General features: G+C 45.9%; 2 protein-coding genes across 2 annotated transcripts in view; one reads left to right on the top strand and one right to left on the bottom strand.

Moving 5' to 3' along the window:
* The window catches only part of JAM3 (junctional adhesion molecule 3), a 39,168-nt gene that overhangs the window by 15,973 nt on the left and 9,790 nt on the right, over window positions 1-13,405 (top strand). The gene's annotated exons all lie outside the window — the stretch shown is intronic.
* The window catches only part of NCAPD3 (non-SMC condensin II complex subunit D3), a 67,241-nt gene continuing 61,775 nt past the window's right edge, over window positions 7,940-13,405 (bottom strand). Inside the window, exon 35 of the mRNA XM_032472453.1 lies at window positions 7,940-8,883. Coding sequence (XP_032328344.1) covers window positions 8,745-8,883 — 139 coding nt within the window. The 3' untranslated portion in view covers window positions 7,940-8,744. The remainder of the gene's footprint in view (window positions 8,884-13,405) is intronic.

The raw sequence follows: 13,405 nt of genomic DNA, 5'->3' as shown, positions 1-13,405 counted from the left end.
AATGTTGTATCAAGAATTAATATTGTTAAAATGACCATGCTATCTAAGGAAATCTACAGAGTCAGTGCAATCTCTATGAAAATACCAATGGCATTTTTCACAGAACTGGAACAAATAATTTTAAACTTTATATGGAAACACAGACGATCCCAAGAGCCAAAATAATCTTGAGAAAGAAAAATGGGGTTGGAAGTAGCATGTTTCCTGGCTTCAAACTCTATGACAAAACTACAGTAATCAAGATAGTATGGTCCTGACACAAACACAGACACTTAGCTCAGTGGAACAGAATAGAGAGCCTGGAAATAAACCTGCACTTATATAGGCAATTAGTCTATGACAAAGGAGTCAAGAATATACCTCTTCTCTTCAATAAATGGTGTTAGGAAAACTGGACAGCTACATGCAAAAGAATCAGACTGGACTAGTTCCTCATACCGTATTAGAAAAACCCCTCAAAATTAAAGACTTAAATGAAAGAACTGAAACCATAAAACTTCTAGAAGAAAAACACTGGCAGTACACTCTTTGACATTGGTCTTGGCAATATTTTTTGGGATTGGTCTCCTCAGGCAAGGAAAACCAAAACAAAAATAAACAAATGGGACTACATCAAACTAAAAAGCTTTGCAAAGTGAAGGAAACCATCAACAAAATGAAAATGCAGCCTATTGCATGGGAGACACTATATGCAAATGATATATTGATAAAGGGTTAATATCCAAAATATACAAAGAATTCATAGAACTTAACATCAAGAAGACAACTTGCTTTAAAAATGGGCGGAGTAGCTGAACAGACATTTGTCCGAAGAAGTCATACAGACGGCCAACAGGTTCATGAAGAGAAACTCAACTCATTAATTATCAAGGAAATGCAAATCAAAACTACAGCAATATATCACATCATATCTGTCAGAACAGCTTTTATCAAAATGGCAAGAAATAACAAATGTTGGTGAGGATGTGGAGAAAAGGGAACCTTTGTGCACTGTTGGTGGGAATATAAATTGGTGCAGCCACTGTGGAAAACAGTATGGAGATTCCTCAAAAAATTAAGAGTAGAACTACCACAAGTCCCAGCAAATCTACTCCTGGGTATTCATCCAAAAAACACAAAAACGCTAGTTCAAACAGACACATGTATCCCTATGTTCATAGCAGCATTATTTACAGTAGACAAGATATGGGAGCAGCCTGCGTGCCCATCAACAGGTGACTGGATAAAGAAGGTGTGGTGTATATGTACACTGGAATATTACGCAGTTGTAAAAAAGAACAAAGTCTTGCCGTATTATGCTAAGTGAAATAAGGCAGACAGAGAAACACATACTGTGTGATTTCACTTATACGTGGACTCTGAAACACAAAACAAATGAAGAAATATAACAAAACAGAAACAAGGTCATAGATACAGAGAAGAAACAGGTGGTGGCCAGAGGGGAGGGGGTTGGGAGGAGGAAAGCATTGGGTGTCCAGGAGTGCAGTGTACAGTGTGGGCAGTATAGTCAGTAACTACATCACATGAGGTGACAGATCGTAACAGACTGGCCATGGTGATCATTTTGAAATGTACAGAAATACGGAATCACCATGTTGTGTGTCAGGAACCTACATAGTGCTGTAGGTCAATTATACCTTAAAGACAAACAGCAGTTCCCCGTCCTTTCAGCGAGTGTGAAGCTAGAGCGATCCCGGCCGGACGAGGCCATCAGATCTACTTGTCCTCCTAGCCCTTCGACCCGCCCCCGAGTCTCCTCAATAAAATGGATTGACCCCCACGGACAGACAAACAGACTCATAGAAACATAGATCAGATCTGTGGTTAACCGCAGGTGGGGGTGCGGGGGGAGTGGGAACTGAACGAAGGTAGACAAAAGGCACAGACTTCCAGTTATAAGGTACGTGAGTACGAGGGGTGTCCTGTACAACACGTGAAATGTAAATGTAAGTGCTGTGTGTTACGTATGAATGTCATCAAGGGAGTGAATCCTAAGAGGTCTCATTACAAGAAAAATTTTTTTTCTGTGTTTCTTTACCTCTGTGTGAGATGATAGACGCTCGCTAAACTTACTGTGGTTCATTTCATGATGTATTTAAGGCAGATCATTATGCTGCGCACCTTAAACTTACATAGTGCTGTATGTGAATTACATCTCAATAAAACAAAGAAAAACAAAAATAAACTCTAAAAAAATTGTCCTGTTGATTTACTGACCCCTTTGTCGTTATGAATGACCCTTTTTTAGTCCCTGTTAATATTTTTTGCTCTGAAGTCTGCTTTGTCTGATATTAGTGTAGGGGCCTCACTTTTCTTTTGACTAGTTTCTTATTTCTATTTGTATTTTTTCCTTTGTTTCTTTATTTCTATTTATATCTTTATATTTAAAATGTCTTGCATTAAAAAAAATCTAATCTGACAACCTCTGCCTTTTCGTTTGGATGTTTAGACCATTTATACTTAATATGATTATTTTTATAATTAGGGTTAAGTCTCCTCTTGCTGTTTGTTTCCACATGTCTCATCTGTCCTTTCTTTTTCCCTCTTTCCGCCTTTTTTTTTTTTGCCTTCTTTCAGATTTTTTTTTAAAGTTTAAAAAATTTTATTTTTTGGGGGGGGTAATTAGGTTTTTATCTCTATATTTATTTTTTAATGGAGGTGCTGGGAAGTGAACCCAGGACCTTGTGTGTGCTAGGCACGCACTCTACCACTGAGCTATGCCCTACCCCCAGAGTAAGGGTTTCTTTTTATTCTGTTTCGTCTCTTTTGTTAGTTTATTAGCTATTACTTATGACCTTGCTATGTTTAATGAGTAGTGACTGTTTTGTAAAACAGCCCTCGGCTTGAGCGTACCTGGCGTCTTCTAGTGATTGGACTTGGGTTATAGACTTTGAAGGGCTGGGCTGGGGAAGACCGCGGAGGGGTGGGCACCGCCCTCCTTACTGTGCGCGTCAGAGGGCACGTGGTGTACCTGACGTGTCAGCGACAGGTGCCTGGGTCTCCGGGTTTGCATGGTGACTTCTGGGTTTCTCCACTGGGAAGTTACTGTTTTTCCCTTTTTTGAGTTTGGGGTCCAGCCAGCCGCCTCAAGGGGAGGGGAGCTAGACTTCACCCCCCGGAGGGAGGAGTATTAAGTGACTTGTGGACACATGATGCAACCACCACAATAGCTAGTAAGTATTCTGGGCGACCAGATGTTCTGAAGTTGTCCAAATACTCCGTTTTTCCTTGAAGATTTTCTGCTGCTTTGGAGTCAGATGTGCCACGAGGCCTTTGTCCACTTGTGTTGACATCCCTCAGGGGATCTTGCCTGAAGCAACTATTATTCCTCTGGTTCTGAAGGTGATTTCTTCTTCTCTCATTCTTTCTGCACTTATTAACTGGGATTCTTCCATAAAGAGAAGCACCTCTCTCACGGGCTTCATCATTCACTTTTTTACGTCACTGTGGACTCGTGGGGGTTATTTTATTCTTTGTGTTATAACCCAGTCTATCCGACTTACTTTTTGCTTCAACCTTCCAGTTTCAGCCACTGGAAGCTCCTTCAGTTTGGCTTCTGGTCCATGGGTATTTTTGATGTTCTTTGTTGTGACACTTTCTCACCTCCTGACACTACAAGACGCTCCTGGCTTACCGTGTATTTTCCCCACCCCGGCCCTGGAGCTGGGCATCTCTCCAAGGAGCCCTGGTTCCCTTTACTGGAGAACGGCATTTAGAAAGCAAGATCTGGCACCGAGTGTGCTCCTTGATACAGAGGTGTCAGTGCTTCTAGGCTCTCGGTAGACAGGTCCAGGAGATGTATGTGTCTGTACTAACCCTGTGTGCACATAAGTCTGCATTTATTTCTCTATCTGTGTGTGGCTTAAAATAAACATTAGATTGTCCTGGTGCCCTGACTGATCAGCACTATAGGATTAATTCTAGCCTTTCCCCTGGCACTTTCACAACTTCTTTCTTTGACAGTGAGAAACTTGACTCTCAGTACTGATGACGTCTCCATAGTTCTTACTTGTTCAACCCTGTTACACATGTAAAGCATTTCAGAACTGCTACCCCATTCTGCTCTGAGAAATAAATTTATCAACTAGAGTGCAGTGTTTCTGCAAAATTCTTCTCTGGGTAGCCTTATTATATCCAGTCAAAACACTGTGTTCCATACTTCTGTCAACGCCTTTCTTCCCCACCCCCTTAAGTGTGGTTACTTTATTTGTAATACAGTTAGTTTCATTTGTCAGAGTCTGCATTGCAACCTGGTTCCCTGGACCTCTAGGATATTACGTTTTACATTTTCTTGCAGTGACGTTCACTTTGTGCTTGCAGTTGTGAACCGGTGTGGTGGGTGCATGGCCGTGGAGTCACCATCACAGCAGCCCAAACCCTAATGAGTCTATCAGGCAGCCCCGTGGTAGTCAAGCCAGCCCCTTACCCCTTTTGTAAAATAAAGTAATTTATCAGAATAAATTATTCCATGGATCCTTGTAGTGCATTTTGTTATTAAGATAAATTGTAAAATGCTAAAGTCATTTCTTCAGAGCAGCTTTGACATGAGGTGTTGTGATGGCCGGCCAGGCAGGGGCCATCATGTCTTGTCGGGTTGTGCTTACTTCAAATTCACCAGAATGATGTTCGTCTCAGCCAGTGTCCAAGTGGACACCTGAACCGCCACAGCCAGATTTATTAGGAATTCCATGGTGTTGGGTTGGGTCTTTTTAGACTTTACTTTTGAGGCTCTCTTTGTAAAACCACTTGGCTTAGCTGGAGGAACAACAGCTCTAGTCAGAGCCCCAGCTGCCTGTGTTCTTGCCGGAGCCCACAGTTGATGGATTTACTGTGTATTCTTTGCTCTGTGTCTGGAAAGTATCACAGACTTCCTCCCTCTGCTCTTAAGTTCCTCTAAAAATTGGTCAAGGACCCGGGACATTGTAGAAAGATGCTGTGCTGGGCTGGTTCCTTCTCCGAGCAAGGGCACAGCAGTGGTCGGGCAGGGCGGGCGTGAGCGCTCTCCCTGGCAGGCGGCACTGCGCTTGCTGTTTCCCCCGGAGCCCCGGGGGACCGTCGGGCCGCCTGCTCCCGGGCACCCCGGCCGCTGCAGCCCTGGTCGGGAGAGGAGGCGTGCTGGACGGAATGTCAGAGGCTAAATATAACTCTCCCATGCAGACACACAGACCCGTTCTGAGCGAGCCACAAATCTGCCTTAAAGTGAAAACGTTTTCTAAAAGAGCTGCTCCTCCGCCTTGGGTTACAGTCGAGAGTGTAAACCCAGAGCGGCTGTTTCCGCCGAGCGCTGTCTCTGCAGCCGCAGGGTCCCAGGCGCCGCTGAGGGCGGAGGCAGCCCGCGCTCCGGGGCTCGAGGGAGCCGCAGGCCTTCTCGCTGTCGAGACTGGCTTTGTCTCCACGGAAGACAGGACGGGAAGATGGGTTGTTTCCACTCGGCAGCGTGACGTGTCCGGACGCAGTCGGACGGTCAAGGTCGGAGCCGTCCTCCCGGTTCTCGCTGGGTCAGGCCTCGAGCCCGGGTGCCGGGGGCTAGGTCAGCCCTGCGGGCGGCCCTAGGGGCTGGGGCGCGGCCGAGCCCGCCGCCGCCAGGCTTTGGGGGGCTTTTTTACGAGGGTTTTGTGCCGTCGCTCGTTCCCTCTGCCTGGGGTCCGGAGTGTCTGTAGTCGGCAGTTACCCCTTCAGAGGGGTAAAGGGCGGCGGGCCCTGTCCCCGGCCCCGCCAGGGCTGCGCGCTGAGACCCCGGCGCGGGACGCGGGCTCGGCCCTGACTCCATGTGGTCACGCGAGAGGCCCGAGGGGCTGGGAAGCGGGCTCCCTCGGGGACCGCCCTACAGGCTGCCTGCTTCAGCGCCCTGGGCCCCGGCAGGTTCCTGAAAGGGCTCCCAGAACTGAAGTCAGAGACTGGACTGTTGCTCGTGGCCGCTGCAGGCGTCTGGGACCAGGAAGGGGACGGGCGACCCCAGACGTGGCCGGGGCAGGGTGCGGCCGAGCCCCTGGCGCGCAGCCCTCCTCTCCGGCCCTGGTCGCGGCTCCCTGGAAGGAAGAGGCGGCCCTGGAGATGTGTCTGCATCCGGCCCGCGGGGCTTTTTTAAGGCCGCTTCCCTGGCGAGCTCGGCCGAGGAGGAGGAACGGCGAGTGGAGCTGGCCCGGGGCCTGACTCGGCCCCCCCCCCCCCATCTCCAGGCCCCCTCGGCCCCGCCCCGCCGGCGCCTGTGGCTGCGCGCGGGGGGGGGGGGGGGGGAGGCGGGTAGTTCTAGGACGCTGCTTCTTCCAGAGAGCGCGCCCTGGGTCAGGGCGGCAGGCTGGGGGCCTGCGCGCCTGGCCTCCGGTATTCACTTCGTGCTCCTGGAACCAGCCGCGAGCGCGTGTCCCCTCCCCTGACAGAAGGCTGGGCGATGCGTGTTCGACAAGCCCCCGCAGCGCCGCTCTTCCCCGGCTTGGTTCACGGTCCGAAGGTTCACGGTCCGAAGGCCAGGGCTTTGTCTCGGCTCTGCTGGGCTGCCCTGCGGAGGGTGGGGACTGACGTCCTGTGTTGAGAACAGCCCCCTGGCCAGTGTGGTAGTGCCCCTTTTTGGCAGGATGGTGGCCTGAGCCGCAGGCAGCAGCTGACCAGCACCCTTGCCCTTGAGGGTGAAGGCCTCCTTCTCTGTGTCCATTGGCACCGACGAGGGGTGGGATGTTTGCCCAGTCCACCCTGTCTTCCCAGGAGAAGCAGGTGTTCCCCCTTCACCACCACGGACCCCTATGGGGGGTGGGCTCCTTGTCATTCCCCCAACCCCGCTGCTCCGCCAGATGGTGCTAGAGCCTGGACGCTGCCCCACGTCCTCTGTGCCCACAGAGGGGCAGAGGCTGAGGTCAGCGGTGACTCACACGGATGAATGGCTCAGTGTCCCCGCCGGCGTCCCTGCTCTCTCAGCTGAGCCCGGCTGTGGCCCCGCAGGCAGGTCTGTGTGCTCAGTCCTGACCCTACTGACTGAGAAGGACCTGCTCTCCGTGGGGTGGGGTTCCTGGCTGGTGACCCCTCAGTAGCGCCTTGTCATCTGGCGCTTCCTCCACGTGCTCCAGGCTGGCCCAGACACCGGGGCTGCTGCTGGGTCGGTCCAGGGACAGTACAGCTTGGAGTGACATCAGCAAGAGGTAGACTAGGAGAGTTCAGGCTCTTGTTCCCCCTCAGAAACATTGGAAAAACAAGCAAACAGGAGCTGCACCAACTTTGTAGGAGAGCTGGAAAACAGTGGAAGGTTTATAGCCACCAAGTAAGTGTCCAATCAAGAAAAACGATCTTTAAAAAGGGTAGGAAAGTTATGAGACTTTCTCTCACCTTTGCCCTACCTCTCCCAGCACAGCCGCCTTCCCTCCTCCCACCAAACTGGAGGGACCAAGCAGACCCTCTTTGCAAATGGCTGTGCCAGTCATTCTGCTGCCTGCGGATGCCTGCAGGGCTGACTCGAGGGCCTGGTCTTTGTCTCACCTGACCTGGAACTTAGGTGGGAAGGGCAGCAGGCACTGCTTTAAAAGCAAACCCATAGCTGCCTGAAGAGATCTGGGTGGAGACATGAACAGACTGTCTGAGCCCAGAACAGAAGCTGTAGTGAGACTGGGAAACGAGGACATTCAGAGGCAACCGCATCACGTCTCCGTGAGCCCTGCATGCAGAGCAAGCCTAGCTGCGGGGTGGAGGGGGACCTGCGTGCCAGTCTGCAAAGACTTGGGATGGGGGCTTCACCCCCCCCCCGATGTTTTTGTTTGTTTCAGCTCTTGGGATTCAAGGAAATCTGCATCAGAACGTTAATCTGAAGATGAGGTAAAGGAACCTCAGTGATCATCTTCGAAAGGAATCAGTGAGAAAAAAATGTTTGGAACTCTCAAAACAAACGAACCTATTGCAGCCTTCAGTAATAATCTCACACACACACACAGCAAACCCTGGGGAGGGAGACTGATTTACAGGGTAATCACTTTATAAGACTCAGATGCCCAATTTTCAGCAACAAAAGAAATGACAAAACATACAAAGAAACAGGAAAACATGGCTTATTCAAAGGAACAAAATGAATGAACAGAAACTCCCAGAGGAGGCCCATATATTGGACTTACTAGACAAAGGCTTTACATCATTGGTCTTAAATGTGGTCAGAGCTAAGGAAAAACAAGGAAAGGAAGTTAGGGAAACGTTAGATGAGCAACAAAGTATCAAGAAAGAAATTACAAAAAGGAATCAAGGAGAGATTCTGGAGCTAAGAAGTACAGTAGGTTAAAAATTTATTGGTGGGGGGGACAAACAGCATATTCGAGCAAGCAAAAGAAAGAATCAGTGAACTAGAAGATAGGAAAATTGAAATTCTCGAGTCTGAGGGCAGAAAGGAAAAGGCACGGAGAAGAGTGAACAGAGCCGTGCCATTTGCTTGGCCGCTGTAACAACACTGGGGACTGCGTGGCTTAAACGGCAGAAGTTTATGTCCTCACAGGTCTGGAGGCTAGGTGTTCAAGTTCCGGAGATTGCCAGGGTTGGTTTCTTCTGGGCTTCTCCTCGGCTTGTGGACAGATACCTTCTTGCTGTGTCCTCACACGTCTTTCCTCTGCACACGTACTGTGGCCGAGTCCAGGCTCACACTGCTCACTGCCCAGCAGGTCAGTAGATCGAGGGGCGGGTTGTTGGGCAAGGAGTAGTGGCTTTACTCGGAAAGCCAGCAGACTGAGAAGATGGTGGACTAGTGTCCCAAAGAGCCATCTTGCCTGAGTTAGAATTCAGGCTTGCTTCATACTAAAAGGGCAGGGAGGAAAGTCAAACATTTCCTGGTTCCGGTCAGCCTCCGGCGGGGAGGTGTTCGTTCCTTCCTTCCTGCGGCCGCTCACAGGTGGGCCTGGTCGGGATGTTTCCTGTGAGCTAAACAAAGGTGTTTTAGCTTAACGCTCATGGCCTGGGAGGCGGGGTTCCCAGGGATGGGCCACTGTGTGTCCTTTAAGCTAATAGGCAGCGTCCCTTTAGTGATGGACCAGCAGAGACGACCCAGGTCACAGTAAGAGAAGGTCCGGCCTGGGGTCAGACGTGCTCTTTCCTATTACAACATCATTCTGTGTGTCCTCATCTCCTGTTTTTATAAGAACACTAGTCAGATTGGGTTAGGGCCCCATGTGGCTTTGTTTTAACTTACTACCTCTTTAAGGACCCTATCTCCACATATAGTCACACTCTGAGATACTGGGGGTGAGGGCTTCACCATAAGAATTTGGGTGGCAGGGGGACATAATTCAGCCCATAACAGAGCCTGAGGGGATTGTGGGACACTGTCAAGCTGACCAACATATGCTTTATGGGAGTCCCAGGAGAAGAGGGAGAGAGGCAGAAAGATTATTTGAAGAAATAGTGGCTGAAAACTTCCCCAACTTGATGTATGGCATGAATCTACAAATCCAAGAAATCTGGTGACGTCTAAGTAGGATAAACCCATGGGGACCTACCCAGAGACACATTATAATCAAGCTGTCAAAAGCCAAAGACAAAGGGAGAATCTTGAAAGCAGCAGGAAAGAACTGAATTGTTACCTGCAAGGGGGTTCTCAACAAGATCTTTAGCTGTTTTCTCATCAGAAACATTGGATGCCAGAAGACAGCAGGTAGTATATTTAGTAAGTTGAAGGAAAAAAAAAAACACTGTAAACAGAAATTTTAATATCTGGCAACACTGACTTTCAAAAATGAGGGAGAAATTAAGACATTCCAGAAAAACAACAGCTGAGGGAGTTCATTACCACCAGACCTGCTCTGCTGAAAGGGATGAAGGGAACCCTTCAGGCTGAGACGAAACAGCACTAGACCGCGACTCAGCTGTGCAAAGACCTGCAGTAGAGTTAGCCACGTGGACACATGTGAAAACCAGTCTTACTATAATTTTGGTTTGTGACTGCACTTTTCATTTCTATAGAATTTAGAAGACACATGCATAAAAGTAAATATAAATGTTATTGATAAGGCACAAAATACATAAAATTAATTTGTGTCTTCAGTAACATAAAGGGGAAGGCACGGAAGTTTCTGTATACAATTGAAGTTCAGTTGGTATTAATTCAAATTTGTTGTAATTTTGGGATGTTGGAATAATCCTTGTGATAACCACAGAGATGTTATCTATGGAGGATACCCTAAAGGAAATGAGGAGGGAATCAAAATGTGCCGCAAAAAAGTCAACAAAATATAAAAAAAGGCAGTAATGGAGGAAATGAGGGACAAAAAAAAATAATACATACAGAAAACAAGTAGTAAAATAGCAGAAGTAAATCCTTTATCAGTTAATTAAAATGTAAATGGATTAAACGCTCCAGTCAAAAAGTAGAGATTGTCAGAATGATGAAATAACATCCAGCTACAGTGCTGTCTACAAGACACTCACTTTTGATCTAAAAACTAATAGGTTGGGAAAGTTAAAGGATGGAAAAGATACTCTATGCAAATATAACCAAAAGAGAGCCAAGGCGGCTATACTAAGATCAGACAAAATACTGTTACAAGGGACAAAGAATGATAATACATCTTGATTTACCAAGAAGATAAAACAATTATAAACATATGCATAAATTATCTAAGCCCCATAATATATGAAGCAAACATTGACTAGATTGATGGGAGAAACAGTTTTACTATAATAATTGGAGATTTCAGTGCCCCACTTTCGTAACAGACGAGACAGAAGAACATGAACAGTATGAACCACCTGGACCCGCTGTGCACAGAACACTGCACCTAGCAGCAGCAGCAGCAGCAGCAGCAGCAGCAGCAGCAGCAGCAGCAGCAGACACATTTTTCACAAGTGCTCATGGAACATTCTCTAGGATAGATCATATGTTAGGCCAAAACACAAGTCTTAATTCAAGAAATTTAAAGCATATAAAGTATTGTTTCTAATCGTAATGGGATGAAGCTAGAAGTAAACAATTGAAAGAAACTAGAAATTTTACAAATACATGAAAATCAACATACTCTTAACCAACAGGTCAAAGAAGTTATAAAGGAAATTAGCAATACCTTGAGGAAATGAAAATGAAAACGCAACATACCAAAACTTATGGGACTCAGCTAAAGCGGAACTAAGAATTAAAATGCTTCTATTTCAAAAAGAAAAAATCTCAAATCAATAATAATCTTACTTCTTAAGGAACTAGATAAAGAAGAACTAAACCCAAAACCAGCAGAAGGAAGGAACGAATAAAGCTTAGAGCAGAGGGCAATAAAAAAAAGAACAGAAAAACATAGAGAAAAGTCAGTGAAAACAAAAGTTGCTTCTTTGAAGAGAAGAACAAAATTGACAAACCTTCAGATTGATTAAAGAAAAAAAGAAGGCTTAAATTACTAAAATCAGCAAAGAAAATGGGGCTGCAACCACTGATTCTATGGAAATAGGATTATAAGAGAATGCTATGAACAAGGATGTACCACACATTTGTTAACTGAGGTGAAATGGACACATTCCTTGAAACAATAATCTAGCAAAACTTACTCATTAAGAAGTAGAAAATCTGAATAGACCTATAGTAATTGAAAACAGAAGGCGTGGACCAGATGGCTTCCCTGATGGGTTCTACCAAACGTTTGAAGAATTAATACCAGTCCTTCTCAAACTCTTCCCAAAAACTGAAGAGGAGGGAACACTTCCTAACTCATCCTGTAAGCCACGTGTTACCCTTATTCTAACAACAGAGGCACTGTAAGAAAACTACAGATTAATATTCCTTAATACTGATGCAAGATCTTCCAAAAAATACCAGCAAATGGAATTCCACAACACATTAAAAGGATTATGCACCTTGAATGAATGGGATTTGTTCCCAGTTTGCGAGAATGGTTTCACACATTAAAATTAAGGCAATACACCTCGTTAATAGAATAAAGGAAAAGAACCACGTTTGTCTCAATTGATGCAGGAAAAGCATTTGACAAATCCAACCCCCTTTCATAATAAAAACACTCAATAAACTAGGAGTAGATGAGGTCTCCCTCAGCATAATAAAAGACAGATGAAGAACCTCACAGCTAGTGTCATAAGTAATGGGGAGAGGCTGGGAGATTTCTCCCCAGGATCAGGAACAAGACCAGGATGCCTGAGCTCACCGCTTTCATTCTACAAGATACTGGAATTTCTGGCTAGAACAGTTAGGCAACAAAAAGAAGTCAAAGTTACCCAAATTGAAAAGGAAGAAGTAAAACTATCCTCATTCACAGATATATGTGGAAAACTCTAAAGATTACACCCAAATCCAAACCAGACCAAAACAAAACAAAACAAAAAACCCATTAGAGCTAGTAACAGGAAAACAGAAAACAAAACCAACATAACAAAAATCAGTTGCATTTCTTTGCACTAACACAGAACAATCAGAAAAAGAAATTAAGAAATTCCATTTACAATTGCATCGAAATACATAGGAATAAATTTAATCAAGGAGGTAAAAGACTTGTACACTAAAAACTATAATCCATTGCTGAAAGAAATTAAAGAAGATACAAGTAAATGGAAGACACCCCCTGTTTATGGATTAGAAAACCTAATGTTAGCCCTCCCCAAAGCCATCTACAGATTCAAGACATTCTCTATCAAAATCCCCACAGTGTCTTTTTCAGAAATAGAAAATCCCACCCTAAAAGTCTATGTGGAATCTCAAGGGACCCTGAATAGCCAGAGTCATCTTGAAAAAGAACAAAAGAGGAGGACTCACACTTGATTATGAAACGTCTATGAAACTGTAGTAATCAAAACAGGCTGGTGCTGGCATCGAGACAGACAGGGCCCAGTGGAGCAGAAGAGAGCCCTGAGATAGACGCTTGTGTGTATGGTCAGTAATTTTCAACAAGAGTGCCAAGAACACTGAATAGAGAAAGCACCGTCTTTTCAACAAATGGTGCTAGAAAAACTGGTTATACACATCCTAAATAATTAAGTTGGGTCTTTACAAAAAATTAAAATAGATCAAAGGCCTAAAGATACGGTATAAAACAGTAAAATAACTAACTCATCTGAACACGTGAGGAGCCAGGTGCTGGTTGTGAGAGGGACCACCATACAGGCGGCATATCTTGATTTCCTCGGTAGCTTCACTGAACTTAGCTTCGGGAAGGTCCTCATGTTACTGCTTTTTTCATTTTACCAAAGACGAGTGGAAACTTTTTAATGGATGGGACTCACGGGGTTGGGTACCTGGCTGACACAGCGAGGTGGTCTCTAGCTGGTTGATAACTGATCCTGAGAGTGCTGGCGCTGCCCTGCAGGGGAAGGTGCCAGGAAGACGCAGGAGTGACCAGGAGTGACTGTGGGTCTGGGAGATGGATGACAAAGGGTTAACTGTGACTCTAAGAAAGTGAAAAAAATGTAAAAAATTTTATTGTGGTAACATTGATTTATAACATTGTATGTTTCA

This window comes from Camelus ferus, chromosome 33, assembly GCF_009834535.1.
Source record: "Camelus ferus isolate YT-003-E chromosome 33, BCGSAC_Cfer_1.0, whole genome shotgun sequence".
NCBI classification, from domain to species: Eukaryota; Metazoa; Chordata; class Mammalia; order Artiodactyla; family Camelidae; genus Camelus; species Camelus ferus.
Note: the sequence above shows the minus strand (reverse complement) of the source record. Positions and strands in the feature narration are given on the sequence as shown.